Genomic DNA, 19,703 nt, shown 5'->3' with positions numbered 1-19,703 from the left:
GTATGTTTTGTTTTATTTGTTGTTATGTCGGTTTTAAAAGCTCTTCAGAGCATATGTTTGTAATTGCTTGCTTATACCGACTCTAAATAAAGCTTTATGTCTTATGTCATCCATGGGCTTGTTCGACTCATGATATTTATGAGGGGGAGAACAGGGGTAAGGGAGACAGGGAGAAAGGGGGTAGGAAAAAGGAGAAAGGGTGTGAGAAAGGAAAAAGGAGAGGAAGGCTTGGAGAAAGGAGAAAAAGTTGGAGAAAAAAAAAAATATGAAAAAATAAAATAACTCTTTTTTCCGGTAAATTAAAAAAAATAAGGAGAAGAGGGGTAGGAGAAAGGAGAAGAGGGGTAGGAGAAAGGAGAAAAGGGGTGGGAGGAGGGAGGAGGGAGAAGGGTACCCCCTGTCCTCCCCCTCATTTATATATGATTAGTAAAATGGCAACCTTCAATTTATTTGTTTCTGTTGTGCACACATTTTTGAAGATTATTAACGAATCTCAATAACGCTTCGAATCTAGTGACAGTTAATTTGCATTCTATCTGCAATGCTCCTTTACACGTGCACATGTCACCAGGCCGTTGTATTATGATTCTTAACTTTGTTACTCTTGAGTCAGCGATGATTATTTAATTTGTGTCATTTTCATCTTTTATAGAGTTTTCTTGTTCTAAAACATGAATGCATAATTAAGTTATTTAATTATAACACTGAAAAAGCGGCTTGTCAGTAGTAATTGTACTTATGACAGTACCCTAGACAAGTAGTATATTTTATTCCAGTTTTCTGATTTTTCTTTACTTTTTTGACCCAGTGTCCCGCCTACTTCTGTTGTAAAAGAGTGTAAGCACAAAATGTAGTAGAAAGTAAAATCACCAAAAATCTGAACTTAGAAGAAAATCAATTCGGAAAGTCCATATGGCAAAATCAAATAACAAAACACATCTAAAAACGAAGGGACAAGAACTGTCAAATTCCTGACTTGGTACAGGTATTTTCAAATGTATAGTAGGCTCAACAAAAAATAAGGAAAAAAGATTCTAAAAAAATCGCAGTCTTTGATAGATACTGTATATATATTTTGATTTTGTCTATGTCGTGGTCAAAATCCATATGTGATTATGAATTAATGGATTTGTATAGTTACAATACAAATCCTTGATGAATCTGATAAAAGCAAACTTTTAAGGCACCCTGTGTCATGTGAAAAAAGTCCATTTAAAAGTAATTAATATACGGAAAACAGAAAATAAATTATCATAAAATATCCTTCTAGATACTAGCATTTGGTCATAATCTAGAGTCTATCCAAGTTATGTACGAATCCAGGATAGTAAGTTAAGTGTTATTAAAAAAACTAAAAAAACAAGAATGTGTCCCAGTACACGGATGCCCCACTCGCACAATCATTTAATATGTCCAATGGATTGTGAAATTTGGAGTTAAAACTATAATTTGGCATTAATATTAAAAAGATCATATCATAAACTAAGTTTCAAATTGATAGGCCTTCAACTTCATAAAAAAACTACCTTGACCAAACACTTTGACCTGAAGCGGGACAGACTACTATAGTAGGTAGGGCATAAAAGATCATAAAAATCCAGAGTTAATGAAATGATAGCTGGCAGAAAAACGAAGTCCATTTAATCATAAGTAAAATAAGGAATACGCACCTTTTTTTCAAAATTTAATTCTGGATGGTTACTTTCTTTACATCATAAACAAGCTTCCTTCAAAGTTTGGTAGAAATCGAAAACAGTTTCAGAAAGTTATTAAAATTCCACAAACTTTAACCAAAGAGTGAACATTTGTGGACATAGCACCGCCGACAAAGAAATGTAGGATCGCCTTCTCGCCTTTGATACAAAAGGTAGGCTTAACAAACACAAAGTCAAGTGGCATGGTTGTCAATGAGACAACTCTCCACCAGATACCAATATGAAAAAGAAATTAACAACTTTATATAGGTCTTGCAACGACGTCTGATGGCCCCAAAAGCTAACTATTAAAAGGAGAAAACTAATGTTGTAAATATACAGAGGCGGATTTAGGGGGGCCAGGGACCCGCCCCCCCCTTTTTTTGGGGAAAAAAATTTGTTGCAAAGCACAAAACAAATTTTCAAGTGTTGGACAGCCTGAATATTCCTGTAACATTTGATTCCATTCCATATGTTCTTGAAAACTGTAACCATGTGTATTAAACCTACACAGCTACTTTTGCATAGGTACTATATTTGTACAAAAAACTGTAGTTCTAATTTTAATTTTCAGTACAATTGTGTTACTTTAAAATTATTGTAATATTTATGTAGATGTATCTGTATTTTACAGTACTTGATTTGTACCTATGCAAAAGTAGCAGTGTAGATTAAAATTAACCTAAAGTCAATATGTAGGACTCAAATCTATGGTGGGTTCCAAATCTATGGCAGATTCCTAATCTATGGTAAATGTGACGTCATGCCATCCCAAATCTATGGCAAGTTTTGTAATTTCCTAATCTATGGCGGATTTATGTTGTTTCCAAATATATGGCAAGTTTTGTGCAAAAGGAAAACAATGTAGTACATTGTTTACCAATGACTTGTCATAAGCAAGTGGAAAAAATACGACAACAGGAGCATGTCTATAAATATTTGTGAAATAAACATTCCATAATGGTCAACCAAAATAACATCATAAATGATAAAAGCATATGCCTTAATACAGACTTCAAGATTAAAATGATGTGCTCTGTAAAAACTAAACATGATCAGACCTTTAATCTGTGCATGGTACCAGCTGTTTAACGAATTCATTAAACAAACTAATAAAACAAAGACAGAATAATAACAAACCAGGAGGCCGCTAATTATAAAAAATAAAATTAAAAAAGTAACAGCCAAGAAAATTAAACAGTTTGAATTTTCAAATAATATTTATTTCAGCGATATCGTTAATACATCTTTTTTTTATTTGCTGACGATTTAAATCAAATTTGTGTCTGGTAATTTTATATATCATAGTAACTTTGCCAGCTGTATACAGTAAACTACTACAAACTAGATATAGGAAGATGTGGTATGAGTGCCAATGAGACAATGGTCCATCAAAGTTACAATTTATAAGTAAACCAGTATAGGTGAAGGTACGGCCTTCAACACGGAGCCTTTGCTCACACTGAACAGCAAACTCTAAAGGGCTCTAAAAATCCTTTTTTCTAAAATATGCGTTACTTAAAATAGCAGTGCCATAATTCATCGCCTGACTCGGCCAGTACAGGGCATTTGATCCATCTTCGGGATAATATGTCACATCTTCCTTTAAACCACCCGCAAATTGTTGCCAGGGAAATATCTTTATCTTGAATGGTGTTCAAATCTATGGGTTTCGCCATCGTTATCTGTGGCGAAAATGTAATATGGCAGTATATTCAATTGTGACGTTATACGGTACCCTTTCCACAAGATCTGCCATAGATTTGGAGTAAACAAAAATCTGCCATAGATTTGAGTTGTTTGGCGTTTGTAACGTCACATTTGCCAAAGATTAGGAATCTGCCACAGATTTGGAATCCGCCATAGATTTGAGTCCTACATAGATGTTGACTTTCATTGCCTTTGATGGTTTTTTTAATTCAATGTTGACCGAAAATAGTTCCTTTTGTGAATATGAGTTGACTGTAATTGGCTTTTATGTTTAGTTTCAGTGAGTTTGCTGCCAGGTTTAAGAGTAATCATTAATAGTTCATTATCTTGTTTGAATTATTTTACACTATAATCTTTGTGTCTTTCATATATATTGCTACACAATGTCAAACATAACTGTGACCTGTATTTTCTAACATTTACTTTGGTCTCTGGTGGAAATTTGTCTCATTGACAATCATACCACATCTCCCTTATTTTATATTGAAACAGTTCCAAGAAAATAAAAGCTACAAATATCATTCTATTTAACATATAAAATTTCTGAGAAAGGCAATTCTGTGCTTTGGATATATGGTATGTTAATTCTAGACAATAAATTCAACTTAAACTTTCACATAGGCAGTTGATTTTTATGTGAGCCTGTCTGTTTTATTTAAATGGTTGACAATATTTCATTTATCCATTTCATATCCTTGTGACATTAAAATATTCTCAGCATACATGTAACATGACATAGTCACACATACTTCTTATATTTGTAAATACAAATGTACTATATATATGATAACATCTTGACTTGGTTAAAAGAGTTCTTTGATTCTATGAAAAGGAATGCTTTCCTTTTTTACATGCAATTTTATGATCTGGGGTGTCTTCTGTGCAGCTACATTTTTTTCCTGGTAATAATTGCATGCTGTCACAAATGTCCAGACCTGGTATTGTTCTTTTTTCTATTCATTGATGCTCTTGTTAACATGAGTTTTCAAATTTTCAACATATTTTTTGGCACATGTAACTCTTTTTTACCTACAAAAGAGAAGAATCATATAGATAATCAGATAATATAAATCAAGAATAAAACAGAATGTTATTATATAAGGATTAAAAGATCATTAGCATATACAGAAATAGTCATCAGAGGGGGGCCTTCTCTTGTCATTATTCAGTGATTCCTTGTATAATCAACTTAATTCTTCACACAAAAGGGGGGGGGGGGGTCAGCCCACTGCCCCCTAAATCTGCCTCTGAAGATACGATTTTCTTGTAACTGATGATTCATTTTAATATCAATTGTATTTTCAACAGGAGAAAACAGTCCAATAAAATTGTGATTTTTTAGAAGTATGATATTGTAATTAAGATGAGTAATGTACTATCATGACTATTAACAAACCATCTTTTACATTTGCCTTGCTTTATACCCAAATTACTTTAACTGAAATATTGAACTCTAATAAATGTTTTTATACTCACTGATAAGCTGATCATTTCTAATAATTATATCATGTACATATACAATTTACTTACACCTTATATTCAAAGCAGTCAATGTATGTTCATATTTCTCTTTCTTTCCATTTCAAATACCTCTGCAAACTGAACATCATCTGCAACACTCAAAATCTAAAGTTTGAAGAAAAAAAAGGGGGAATTTTCTTAGTGCAATGATATCAAACATGTATGTCAAAACAGCAAAGATGATTAATATAAGAGATGTTTCATTTTGCACACATACATGTAAGATCATGTAACCCAAGAGGAAACTCCTTTCAAAGCAGCTATATTATTTAATGTTTTATTGCATGAAATACAAAATAGTGATAATGAGACGCAATGGTTTTTTATACCATTGTCCCAGGTTAGGGGGGGGGGGGGGGGGGGGGCTGACTATGCCGTATGGGCTTTGCTCATTGTTGAAGGCTGTACAGTGACCTACAATGTATAGTTGTTAATTTCTGTGTAATTTTGGTCTCTTGTTGAGAGTTGTCTTCTTGGTAATCATACATGTACCACATCTTCCCTTTTTTTTTTATATATACTGAATAACCTTAACATTCTAAAAAACCTGGTGAGTCACTCAAGTAGAGTGCACAATTAGAAGATGTACTTGAATTGGTTCATATTAGAGAACAAGCTGTGGCGGAGCCAGAACTTTCCTTTGGGGGGGGGGGGCACTCCAGTCATGCTTCAGCTTCAGTGATTCGCTATAAAATCAACCAAAATTTTCCCATAAAAGGGTTGGTATCTAGCTAACATGTTTAACCCGCCATATTCTGTATGTATATATGTGCCTTTCCCAAGTCAGGAGTCTGCAATTCATTGGATGTCGTTTGTTGATGTGTTACATACATGTATATTTGTTTGTTTGCTTTTTATGTTACATAAATTAGTTAGTTTTCTCTATTGAATTGTTATACATTTGTCATTTTTTCTGCCTTTTATAGCTGACTGTTGTATGGGCTTTTGTCATGTTGTCATGTTGTAGGATGTACAATACTACATGTATATTGAGATATAGAAATGATTGTAGAGAGGTGTCTCATTGGCAATCCTACCACATCTTTGGTTGCCTTTATAAAATTAGCAAAAATGCTTACCATGTGCAATACAACAATTTAAAAATGATCTAGGCTAGTAATTAAACAATGACTGAGAGTACAAACATGGTACTTTTTTGTGAAAAAAATACATGTTTATATTATGTATATCAACCAATGTAAATTATATAAAATTTTAGGATGTTGTTCACTTACATTCTGCCAACACTTGAAGTAGGAACTATATCTTGGATTCGTCATGACTGTGTGGTAAATATTTTCTGACGTGGTGTTTGATTAGCATAACAATAGAACAACAACAAAGTAAGCATGCAACTGCAAACTCGTTATTTTGGTGTTTGATTTCATTTTCGTCTTCCAATATCGAGAAGTACAACTTTAAACACTATGTGTACATGATATTATGTAAATAAAATGAATAGTTAAACTTTATGTGCCATTTTCTTGAAAAAAGTTGAAATCGCAAGTACCTTGCGATTTACTTTCAATTATTTTCTATAGCACAACTTTTTGATGGTCTGATTTAGATAGTTATTTCGGTGCGATTATTATTGTCATATAGATAGATCGAAAGCTCATGTTCACAAAATATTATGTGGCTGACTTACTTGTCATTCTGATATGTACGATCCGCTTAATCAACCTTTTCGTAAACAGAAAAAAGACATTTCTTAGCATCAAGATGGCGCTTCCATTAGAGTAATAGAGTCGTTTCCCCTGACTGATTTTGTTTGTGAAACGTCATGGTCAGTTCTCTTGTTTAACGACCTTTTTAATAGATATATTCTGTCAAACGTTTTTGCGATACGGCTGTCAGTTGGCAACAAGCGCTAATAATAACGCTATATTAAGATGTACCAAGTCAGGAATATGACAGTTGTTACCCATTCGTTTGATGTGTTTGGACTTTTGATTTTGCCTTTTGATTTTTGATTTTCCTTTTTGAATTTTCCTCGGAGTTCGGTATTTTTGTGTTTTTACTTTTTTCTGTTTAAGAATCATAACAAATCTGACCAGTACTAGTAAACATGATAAAACAAAGACTCACGATAACGAACTTATTAATCATGAACAAACGATGTATATATTCTTACACGATTTAAAAAAAAAGATATTGTGAAAGAAAGCCACCAAAAACAAATTGAACAAAGGAAACAGATGAACATTTTAATCAGGATTTCAGTTAGATAAAGTATAAACTAGAAACTTTTTACTAGTAAAGCAAGTTCCTGGACACCTGGGAACAGTATATGTTCCTGTGGACATTTAAAATCAACCAATCAATCAATCCAGCAATCAATCAATCAATCAATCAATCAATCAATATATCAATCAATCAATCAATCAATATATCAATCAATCAATCATTCAATCAGTCAACCAATGAATGAGTAAATTGATGATCTGCGTTATCGTAGCCAAATTCAGTCGACTTTATGTAAGCTAATATGAAGCAGGCATAACCTGTGAATGGGGACGAAGTCTGTATGTATTTTTTTTAATTCAATCATGTTGATAAAAGAAACCGAAATACCGTACGTAACGTTCCCGATTTTGGTTCTGTTGTTAGGGAACTAGCTGTGACGTTCTTTAAGTTATGACGTCATATTCGATGTAAACAAAAGAAACGCTTTTATCAGGAAACGTAACGCTTTTTTATTATCAAACAATTATTAAAATTGAATTTGTATTGAGATTCAATCTTATGTTTTACTAGACTGGTAAATATAAAAAAAAATCAAAGTCTTATGCAAACAAGACAGATTTCTGCGCAAATGCGGGAAACCGGAACAGGAACTAGATCTGAAAAAAAAAGTTAACGATTTTGAGTTCATTAGTACAATGAAAAATTCGGGAAATTTTCCCGATTTTTTTTTTTTTTTATTGAATTTTCTACCGTAATTGGGGACTTCGTCCCCATAATATTTAACCAATATGTACGTTAGTGTGCTTTGCAGTCAAAAAAAATCTTTGAAATTTTAGTTGTATTTTATTTGGTTCACAAATCAAGGAATTGTGGCGAAAGAAACACATTTACGAAAATAAATGTGTTCGCTTTATATAATCTTATATAACAGAAAGTGAAAGTAGCTAGGGAAGATGTCCTTTTGCGGATGGTTTTCTGGTGAAAAGTATAGAGATCATTTTGACAGAGGTAGATTTTTTGTTGACAAAGTGTTTAAGCACTGTGTACCTATAAAATTTAGAGTATTTCGATAACAAATAAATGAAAAATCCGTCGTGTCCATAGGAGTTAAAATATAGGACATCCATACAGACACTTGTTTATGTAAACAATCATACTATACCTTTTGGAAAGTATAAAATACATGTAAGGCAAGCAGTTTTATGTGTGTTACCATCTCATTAAATCTTTCAGGTCTGACAAGCAGATTTCAGGAAATTTAAGATTTCTGACGAAATTTATTTACTTTTACCAGTTTACTCACAGGGGCTTGGGTAGTCCAAATAAATTATGATGTCTGGCAAGGCTATTTTAATTTTTTTCTGGGACGCCTTCCTACAAGTGTCCAAGAAAAAAATTAAAATAGCCTTGCCAGACGTCATAATTATTTGGACTAGCGCTCGGGTTGCTTCCAGGTCGAACCCGCCACACGTCAATTCAGCCCAAGTTGATCTGGCCAATGTTGATCCAGCCCACATCGATCCGGCCCCAATATAAAATATTTTTATAAGGAATAAAAATAAAAGATATATATTAATTGTAATTCAAAAATGGTTATGATTTTTATTATAATGTAAAAGGTGTACAGTATATAAAAAAAAAAGGGCCTTTGAAAAATATTTTCTTTAGATGAGTATTAAACAACTAGGTTGATTAAGTTTTAATTACAACTTTTCAAGATGATAATTGATTATATTAAAACGTATATATATAAAAGAATTCAGACATCAACATTAATCAGCAGTAATTAGCATTTTCTTTCAATTGTCTTTGATCCTAAATAGTGTTTCATATTGTGTAATAACAAATATTTACATACACAACGGTACAAGCAGATCCCCAAGCTGATACATACAAACTTTGTTTTCATACGCCTGTCAAAATTTTGACGGGACGTATTATGGTATACACATGTCCGGTGTCCGTCCGTCTGTCCATCTTTCTGTCCGTCTGTTCGTCCGTCTGTCTGTCCGTCTGTCCCGCGTAAACATGTCGCACTGTAACTTGAGAACGACTTATCCAAATTTCATGAAACTTAATATAGTTGTTTCTTATGATAGTCAAATGATCTGTATACTTTTTGGTGAAAATTAGATTTAAACTTTTTGATTTACGGCACTTAGTAACTAAAACAGGGGTGTGTTTTTTTCACATGTCGCACTGTATCTCAAAAACAATTTTTGATTATGGCTTAAAACTTTAAACACTTCTTAGTTATATTAATCTTAATATCTGTATACTTTTTGGTGATGGTTCAAAATTTCATTTTTGAGTTATTGAGTATTTTGTAAAAAAGGGGGAGGTTTTTTTTACATGTCGCGCCATATCTCAAAATCAATTTATGATTATTGCTACAAACTTTACACATGTCTTTGTTATATTAATCTTAAGATCTGTATACTTTTTGGTGATGATTCAAAATTTCATTTTTGAGTGATTGAGTATTTTGTAAAAAAGGGGGATGGTTTTGTTTTACATGTTGTGCCGTATCTCTATAACAATTTATGATTATTGCTTAAAACTTTACACACTTCTTTGTTATATTGATCTAAAGATCTGTATACTTTTTGTTTTTGATTCAAAATTTTATTTTAGTGATATTTAGTTTTTTGTTAAAAAAAAAACCAGGGTGGGGGGTTTCCCGCAGTGTCTCAAAAACTATATATGGTTATTGCTTAAAACTTTCTCAGAAACTATTAATGATTATTGCATATAACTTCCACATAAGACGTCGGCATTAAAATTTGTCACAAATTGCTCCAAAATCAATATAGATTATTCATATTTTATTATGAGGCCAGAGTGATGTGGGCCAGATTGACTTGGGCTGGATTGACTTTAGGCAGGATTGACATGGGGTCGGATTGGTTTGGGGCTGGAACAACCAGATACCACTTTGGTTTATGATATAGAAATTTTTTTTGGATTTTTTTGTTTGTTTTCGATTAAAATATTCAATTTTCTATATTTATAATACATATCTATCACTTCTGTGCATGTCTCTCCTAGTTTCTAGTGAGTTCAACGACTCAGAGAAAATACCAAATATTTTAATCAACAAACAAAAAAATAAAAAAAAATATATCTGTATTATATACCCAAGCTCCTGTGAGTAAAGAGGTTAGATTTGTTAGCTGGCATATTGTAAGAATGACTCAAGAAAGAAATCAACTTCATATAGAGTGGGGTGCACATATTGCCGGGGACACAATTTCATTGTTATATTATTTTGAGGCGTAAAAACTTCAAAGGATGGCTGAATTAAAAGAAATATGAGGGTAAATTAATTTTTACTTACAAATATGATTAATTTTTAATCTGAGACAAAAAAATTGCACTAACTGCAAAGGACCGAAAAATTGTTGTTGACAATTTCCTGAATGAAAAACACAATTTTAAAGTAGTATTTCTTAGTAATTCTATGACCATGATGACTGATTGCCCAAAATTTCATTTCTACACACCTTTGAAATATCTGCTATTCATCTATAATGAAATTGATTAGATAAACATCGTTTAAAGCTGCAATTATTTGGTTTTAAAAAGTAGAAAATAGAATTTGAAGTTATCTTCATATAGCATGTATAGAAATATGAGTATACTTCAAAAACATAATGACCTGAACATAAACTGCAAAAAACATGGAAAGATATGGCGAAAATGAGCACCCCACTCTATATCTAAAATGTTAAATATTTACACAATTCCAGATCCTTTTATTTTCTGTATAATTATAAAATGTTACCAATAATTGACCTTTTCCTGATTGAATCTAATACCGACACCAACATGACTAATAGCATCTGATTGTAATCTGCATACATTAATGTCACCGTAAGTCTCACCACCAAATGGTGTATTTGGAAAAAGTTCTTGCTCTTTACTGACACTTGCTCTTTACTGACAATTTTTTACCATTTTTTTTCAGGTTTTGCGTATCATTTTGCCAGTTTAGTATACCAAGTCAATTTACTAATTTTGTACAATTAAAACAAATCTATACATGATTTAAACACAGGACCAGAAAATAAACATGAAAAGATGTATGTATGTTTGAGTCGGGCCAGTTTCAAAGAATGAATTCCCCATTTCTGTCAGGCCATCTGATGAAAGCATTTTGAGTCAATAGTATACATATGTCAGGTGTATGAAATCTGCCTTATAAAAACAAATTGTATAGTATTGAAATTATTGAATAGCAAACAACCAATCTTTTTAACTACACCAATCACAGTATTAAAAGATGAAGTTTCTCATTTTAGGAGTTTATGCATGTGCAAAGTGTAACAACCATTTATTTAGCAGTGTATCAAAATATGAACATTCCTCACCATGGCCAGCCTTCAACAAACTGATCAGGGAAGATTCTGTACAGAGAATTACAGAATCAAAAACAGCCATAAAGGTAAATAATCTTTTTATTTGATAATCTAATACTGGAATTCTGTGCAAAGGTTAAACCTATAAGCAATGCATATTTTTGAATTATACATAACTAAGAAAAACCAACTAGCAATGAAGTGTTATTTGGATGGAGAGTTGTCTCATTGGTACTCACACCACATATTCTTATATCTACTTAGAAAGAAAAAAACCCATCTTATGTTGATAAATTTAGTTTAGCAATTGCGAATGGCAGAAATGAAATAGACCGGCGTTTTACGTTTCCGCAAATTGGCATTACTTTTCCGCGAAAAAAAGATGACGTTTCCGGAAAAAAAAGTTTACGTTTCCGCAAATAAATATGTTACTTTTCCGGAAAAAAAGTCACTATTCCGGAAAAAATAAATAATTACTTTTCCGCAAATAATTAAGGAATACCTGTTGTTCGAACGCAAAGCTATAATAAAAAAAAGTGAATATGTATTAAGTTAAATGTCATCATAACATGTAAGTAAAATAATAATTAAAATATATGAAAACGTATTTTCAAAAATATCTTGATATGAGTTCATAAGTCAGTTCTTGCAGAATATGTGTAGCCAACAGGTCGTACAAAGTCCATAGAGGCATATTCACCGTTTACAAGTTTTGTATTTTGTTAAGGAAGGAAGTCCATCTTCATTTGATCTTCTCCTTTTCATATTTTCGAACGGGTGCTTTTACAGTTCTCATCTTTATGTAAGATGTTGTCTTCAGTTTCAATAACACATCAACAACGACAAATATGGTAGGATGGCTAGCGTAAAACTGCTCGTTCAGGTAGGCACGAAAAGACTCTACACCATTTGTTGTTCTATTTTCCTCGGGGTCAGGAGGTGATGCCCAAATGGTTGGTGGAAATCTCAACTGCCATCTATATAAAATTCCAGCATATAATCGGAAGACATCATGCATTTATCGTCAGTTAGAACATCGGCAACTAATTCAACAAAGCATTCTTCAATCATGTTAGTTGGCACGTAAGCCAACCCAAAGACTTCTCAATGAAGTTTAACTCATCCTTACCCGAGTCAACTAGTTATATCTAGTAAATTTTAGCTATACTGAGATCAGAACATTTTCTTTCTTAAAAAAAAAGAAATAATTATCATATATGTACATTCAAATCTTTATAATTTACCAGGTAAATTTGCGGAAAAGTAATAAATACAAATTGCGGAAACGTATACTTTAAATTTGCGGAAACGTAGTATTGGGACTTTGAAGAATTAGCGGAAATGCAATACGCCCAAATAGACAAACTAAAACATAAAAATTTGATGCCAGTCATTATGTGCATTTACATCTATTTAAAAATAAATACATGTAAATAAAGTGTATACTATTGATGTTCTGTTTGTCATGTGTATTTTTACAATTTGTTATATACCTTAAATGAGAAAACAAATATATTTGATTATCGACAAAATTGCATTTCAGATATTATGTGGTAAATGTGGTAATGGTCTTGGACATGAATTCCTTGGTGATGGACCTAAACAGGGACATAATCGTTACTGAATATTCAGTGAGTCTCTCGTCTTCATTTCACATGACAGTAAGTATTACAAATGTATTAACTGACCTAACAGCTGTTTAATGAGGGGGGAGGGGTCCTGATCCCGAAATCCTGAGCTTAAAAAAATAAAATCCAGAGGTCCTGAATTTAAAAAAAAAATAGAATAAATCCTGACATCCTGAAAAATCAGTTAAAGAAATCTTGGATCCCAAAAGGGTCAATCCCGAAATCGTGAGCTTAAAAACACCTGATCTTGATGTTCCGAAAAAGGTCCTGCCCCCTCTTTTGTGGACACTTATATGAGGCTTAATAGATAAAATCATTCTAGTATTTTAACCTCATATGATACATCAGAAATACTTAGTACTGTACTTACTTTTTCTTGTGAAATGCCAAAATTAGTTTCCAATTTGTTAAACTTTCCTGTCTATCAGAAAAAAATAAACAAAGTTATGGTATGGGTTATTCAATGGTGAAAGGATTTCTTCAGAAGGTCAGTGTTTCTGTCACAATACTACGGCTTCTTCAAACTAGGAAAAGCGTCAGCTATAATATAGTCAGGTTGCAGAAAGTAGTAAAATACCAACAAACAATGCTAAAAGGAAGTCACTCCCATTGTATTGTGTTCTAAAATATCAGTTACCAGTAAAAAACTTTGCACAAACCATACAAGGGGAAATAACTCATTAGTCAAAGATAAACATACAACAACATAGCCACTAGAAAATTAACAAAAAGTCAAACAATAGTCAAAAAGAAACTACACAGAAAAGTAAAGATTTAAGCACCACAAACCCACTTTAAAATAGGAGAAATAAACATGTGGTCTGTGAGTGGCAGTACCTTCTCCATATTGTGGAATGCCAGGGACTTTTAGACTGTCTTACTTATAGTATCGGATTTGCTCATTGTTGAAGGTTGTAAGGTGACCTGTAGATATGAAATATAGAGTTTTCACATGGCTATCAAACAATTAATTAACTATTTTCATATTGAATGTATCTGTCATATCCATGATATCCTTTATTTCAAGGTTAAAAGGATAGTCACAAAACTTTGACATATAAGAGGATATCTTTTGTATATCAGTGAAATGTTAAAAGTGTAAGCTACATTTCTTTATAATTCTTTTAATATGGTCTTTTATATATATATACAGACTGTCTAGTTTTGATATAAAACATCCAATTGAAGAAATTGCACTTGCAGACTTGATATAATGTTTGGTAGAAATTACAAAAAAGTAAATGTTTCATAGAGGAAAAGAATTGAATAAATGACTTATTTATTTATTTAATAATACAATGCACCAACATTTAGACTTTCATTACAGCAAAAATCTGGATTCTATTTACGGTTTTAAACTTTAAGATTAACATGATTAATTCATAAACAAATGTTGTAACATAATTATTTTAAATCAAGACTATATAGACGTAACTAACAATGATGAATATGTTAATTATAGATAAGAAGACAATTTTATTTTAAGTGTCATCCTGTTTTAATCCTGTTATAAGTGTATACATGTCACTGATTAGTCATTTAGGGATATACAGTAGGATTATTTTAAACTTTATGACATGTTTAAGAAATGTTTGTCCCATACCAGTTATGGTTATGATATACATGATATATGTCACTGGAAATAACTCATCAGTTATGTGTAATTTAGGAAAAGTATGAAAAAAATATTTTTTTTTTTATTAAAATGTACCAGCAGATTATAGTCCATATCAAACATTCAAATGTAAAATGTATCGTTAAATGTGTATTTTTTGTAATGAAGGCTTAACTTTATAAAGATAAATACATTTTTCCTTTAGTCATAAACATCCATTTTAGGCAAAGAAGTGGCTTACGTGGTCCTAGTCTGGACAAACTAGTAGTGCATATTTTACTGAAAACAGATACTAATTTCATACTGTTATCTTTTAATTTATTTGTAAAATATTTGGGTTAAGCTTTGGTATGAAGTGCGAGCTTTAACACTTTGGTATGAAGTGTGAGCTTTAACAACTAAGAACACTATTGAACCTTTGTAGAATGTTTATTTTGAATATTAATAAAAAGGTTGTATAAAATTAAAATCAAAGGTCATATTTTGCCTGTTTTGTTTACATCTCAAGTGCCTGTTTTTGTACTTTGGACTGTTGTGAATCAGTGTGCTCTAATTTGCAATTTAATATATGTTGACCATCTTATTGAAGCCAAAAAGGGAAACAGCTTTAAACTGAATTTAACATAGAAAGCAATGTTTTGTACAATAAAATTAAAATGAGTTATTCCCCTTGCATTAAGCTGTTCCTTGATGTGTCCAGTGAGAGATCTATTTATCTGATTACTATATATTATATTGATTGATTGATTGTTAGTTGTTTAACATCCTTTATATATAATCTTGAAAGATATCTTTGTTATTAATGACCAATAGGCATGGCATAAAAATCTGTTTTCCCTACAATTATTGACCTAGAAAGCTAACACATGTATTCAAAAGATTGCCTAAATAAATGCCATGACTGATTAATACAATGCATTTAACACAATGTAAAACGAGCACTTTTTTAAGTCTTGCTTAGAAAACATGATAGATTTTCAGTGATGATATATTTTAAGTGCATAAACTTATCTATGGTTGTACCTGTAATATTTTATACTTGCTTATAAAAAAGTTTCTGATTGACTCTTTTTCAGAAATGATCTAGCTTATAACATATTTCATGTGGGACTTTATATAAAAGAGACTTTGGTTAAGCAAGCTATAAAAAGCCGACACATAGCCAAAATTCAAATCAGAAAAACGATTACCTGATTTATGTACAAAACACTATTATATAAAATAAAAATAAAATATAAATATACAGCAAATAGACAGTAACAAGCAACAAACTATAAATAACAGGTTCCTGACTTTTGACTCCTGACTGACATATATATAGAAATTGTGGCAGGGTAAAATATTTTTGGGGTGCCCAACTTTTGGCAGTGGTGTTACAGCTAAATGTAAAAACAAAATAAAAAAACAATTAATTTTGTTATCTTGTTACCAATGATGTATGACCTTTGTTAATATATAAAATTAAGGAGATGTGGTATGATTGCCAATGAGACAAGTACTATATAATAGAGTTCTAAAGAAGTGGTTAACATTAATTTTTGGCAACTGTGTCACTTATGTATAATAACTATAATATATATCTGTTTTGTTTGCTTACAGAGATGAGAGACACGCCTGTAACTGAATCCTAAGAAGATCATATTATTCCGAAGCTAGCTCAAAACCAAGATGTTATCATTCCATTATATAAAAAGATTTTTGCCTATTGTATTAGAAAAGATGAGTTTAACTTGGTATTATGATTATAATATAACATTGCATCTCCACAGCAATTGTACACATATATATGTTTTATTTTATATGTGAACTTCAGAGAGATCATTTCAAATTATGAATTTCCATACTAATTTTATTATATTTATTTATTGATGATGTGGTTAGTGAATTCCAGTTTCTAGCATTTGTATAACATTTTTCTTGTGGGAGAAATTTTATTGGATGTGCTTCCATAGCAACCAAAGATGTATAATTTCTGTTTTGAATTTTCCGTGAAGCGTTCAGTATTTTTGTGTTTTTAATTTTTATCTGGAGATTATTAGTTTTGGGTATTATTTTGACTGAAGTTTTAATAACAATACTGTGAGCTATTTAGACACTATGTTTTTGCAGTAGTAAGAAAATAATATATGATTTTGGCAAGTTTATTATTGTATTTAAAATATTAAATATAAACTTTTCCACTTGTTTGAATATAAACATATTTTCGTTGACCTTTTATTGATGGTTAGTGATATGTTTTGTCATGAGTGATACATATAGAGATTAATATTATCCTGTTAATCGTAAATGATAATATATATGAATTACAAAACTCTATTTTAGACATATCATTGTTCTTGATAATTGAAAAACAAACATAATTTTTGTATGATAAAACTACTGCTCTTTACTCTGTTTTAAAATGAGTAACCTTACTCTATTTATGGATGACCTTTACTTTGTTTATGAATGACCTTTACTATGACCTTTTGATTTTGAGCTAGCCTAGGTAGGCGTTACACTACTGATGGATCAAGTTGTTTTAGTAAATGAAGTATATATGAAGTTGTCAGGCCACAGTCCACATGGAAAAGCTAGACAATGGAAACTTTCGCTCTTTTACTGATCCTTCTAGAACCTTCATATGCTGTGTTGCCAAAAAAACACTTTTTTCATTTGATTTGATTATAATCTTTGCATATTTTGTTACCAAAGAAACCCTTATTGTACTCATTTGACTATAATCTTGGTATGTTCTTTTCCACAAATTTTGCCTCGTCTGACTTGATTATTATCTTGTCTTGGTTGTTATGCCAATTTTTTTTTTAAATTTTGCAGAAATTTTTGTACCCACAAGCCTTCTTAAATGTTTTGTTTATGCAATATATATATATATATATATCTGTGTTAAGCATATTAATTGGAGAAAATATTTTAATGATTTATGTATTTAAGTGTTTTTATTTTATTTATAGTTTTCTGTTGACATAAATGACATGGCATTGTAAACTTTTTTTTGGATTTTTCAAGTGTTTGTGTTGATATTTATTTTTTGTTTGGTATTCACTTTTCATCACTGTAAATTTATGTATAACGAAGTTAAGTGATTACTCAGAACTCAAATTAGGATATTTATTGTCAGTTTCTATTTTATAATTGTGAGAGGCAATAGGGATCACAACATCTAATCTCTACCTTATCTATTGAGCAAGCTTATCCTTATTAGGTAAAACGATTTTCAATAAATAATTTAAATTGAAAATTGTTTACCTAAAATGATGTTTTATGGGACATAAAAATAAATGACATTTTTTTTTGGAGACATGGAAAATAAATTTAAAACAATATTAATAACTCTTTGTATGATGCATTAATAAATATACCAAAAAAATAAAAACAAATGTGACTAACAATTGTATTATGATTAATAATTGTACGCAAGAAAGAAGTTATAAATATTAGATCTGATAATCAAAATGTTATAGATACACTCAGGGCCATGTGTATTGCATGTATTGTCTTTCATTTTGATATGTAAATTTTGAAAGTTTTATCGAATAAATTGATTCAGAAAAACAGGTGTGCTTTTGTTTGTTATTTTCTCCTGCTGGAATACAGAAAGGTATATATAAAAGCTTCATATTAGAGTATGATGAATAAATACGTAGTTATATTTTAACTAAGTACTCAATGTCATACAAAAAAAGTAAAATCACAAAAATACTGAACTCAGAGGAAAATCAATTTGGAAAGTCCATAATCACATGGCAAAATCAAAAAACAAAACGCATCAAAAACGAATGGACAAGAACTGTCATATTCCTGACTTGGTACAGGCATTTTCAAATGTAGAAAATGGTGGATTAAACCTGGTTCTATAGCGCTAACCCTCTCACTTTAATAACAGTCTCATCAAATTCCGTTACATTTACATGATGCGTTAAATAAACAGTCACAATCAATAAAATAGTCAAAATATGGGAACATCAGTCATCATCGTATAACAATTTAACAAACCAGTCTAAAACAAAAAAAGTGCCTATATAGTATGATGAACACCAAAACATCCTCATGTGAATAATGGGTGTTACTGGAAGATGGCTAGTCCTCAACATTTTTAATGTTTCATTGGTTGAAGTATTTTAAAAAATATTGTCTGCCGTCATCATTCATTGTTGTAAACTTGTTCTATTTTTTTTCAATGAAACTGCTGGGCTTAATATTAAACAACTTCACTTAAAGAATACATAATTTTAACAAAATACATCTGGAGATTTGATCCATTCATCAGCAAAAGTTCCTGCTGTTGCCAAAAATAGAACATAGGTATAAAAATACAACTGCAGATGTTGAGCTTGAGCTTTTAAAGCAAAACTAGTCCTGACCATAATTATGAGTGTGAGTCAAATCTTATCTTTAAAATCCGTATACATCTCTACTGACCCGCCAAACGGAGGAAGTAATGGTACAGGGTCTAAACATCTCGTGAAGGTTGGAACCATCTGAAGACACCAAGCACTGACAGAGAGCGACAGTGATTCAGATATGAAGGAAGATGAGCAGTCAAGAGAATATGACCAGAAAAGCAGAATACCACCATCTGTAATTAATAATCATAGAGAGAAAAATTTTAAAATGCCAAAAATGTCCTGCAAGTAAAATGGTCAACTGCCTCCTTATCGGAGTTATTGCCTTGAAATGGCAATAGTCCCCCTTTCATTTGTGGTGAGCAATATTGCTTTGTTTGGCTATAAACTTGAATAATAGGTAGAGAGAAACTTTTAACACAAAAAAGTATTAGCTAAACTTGATCTAAAAATAATTTACCATGTCCAGAATTGTAGGTCTATACATTATGGATTTGCTCAAATGTTTATATATTCATTTTTTACGATTTCCGAATGATAAAGTTGAGAGCGTACTCCATGAATCTCATTGTCATTTCTATACAGACATTTATTTTGAAATCTTGTTTTTCCCATGCTAGATAATAAATAAATTATGCCAATGG

General features: G+C 31.3%; 1 protein-coding gene and 1 long non-coding RNA gene across 2 annotated transcripts; one reads left to right on the top strand and one right to left on the bottom strand.

The window, feature by feature from the left end:
• Positions 1-4,003: 4,003 nt before the first annotated feature.
• Positions 4,004-6,698, bottom strand: LOC134725976 (uncharacterized). Its single transcript, XR_010108615.1, has 3 exons — positions 6,574-6,698; positions 4,935-5,030; positions 4,004-4,433 (listed from the first exon to the last, which is right to left on the bottom strand). It is a non-coding gene; the product is annotated as an uncharacterized LOC134725976 (long non-coding RNA).
• A 1,270-nt stretch (positions 6,699-7,968) lies between these two features.
• On the top strand, positions 7,969-18,270 carry LOC134725979 (methionine-R-sulfoxide reductase B1-A-like). Its single transcript, XM_063590322.1, has 4 exons — positions 7,969-8,120; positions 11,414-11,556; positions 13,014-13,131; positions 16,313-18,270. Exons 1-4 carry the CDS (start codon positions 8,066-8,068, stop codon positions 16,342-16,344), a joined length of 348 nt encoding a protein of 115 aa, XP_063446392.1. The 5' UTR covers positions 7,969-8,065; the 3' UTR covers positions 16,345-18,270.
• The last annotated feature ends 1,433 nt before the right edge of the window (positions 18,271-19,703 follow it).

The sequence above is a fragment of the Mytilus trossulus genome, chromosome 7 (genome assembly GCF_036588685.1).
Source record: "Mytilus trossulus isolate FHL-02 chromosome 7, PNRI_Mtr1.1.1.hap1, whole genome shotgun sequence".
NCBI lineage: Eukaryota > Metazoa > Mollusca > Bivalvia > Mytilida > Mytilidae > Mytilus > Mytilus trossulus.
The sequence above is the reverse complement of the archived record's forward strand: the minus strand, read 5'-3'. Positions and strand labels throughout refer to the sequence as shown.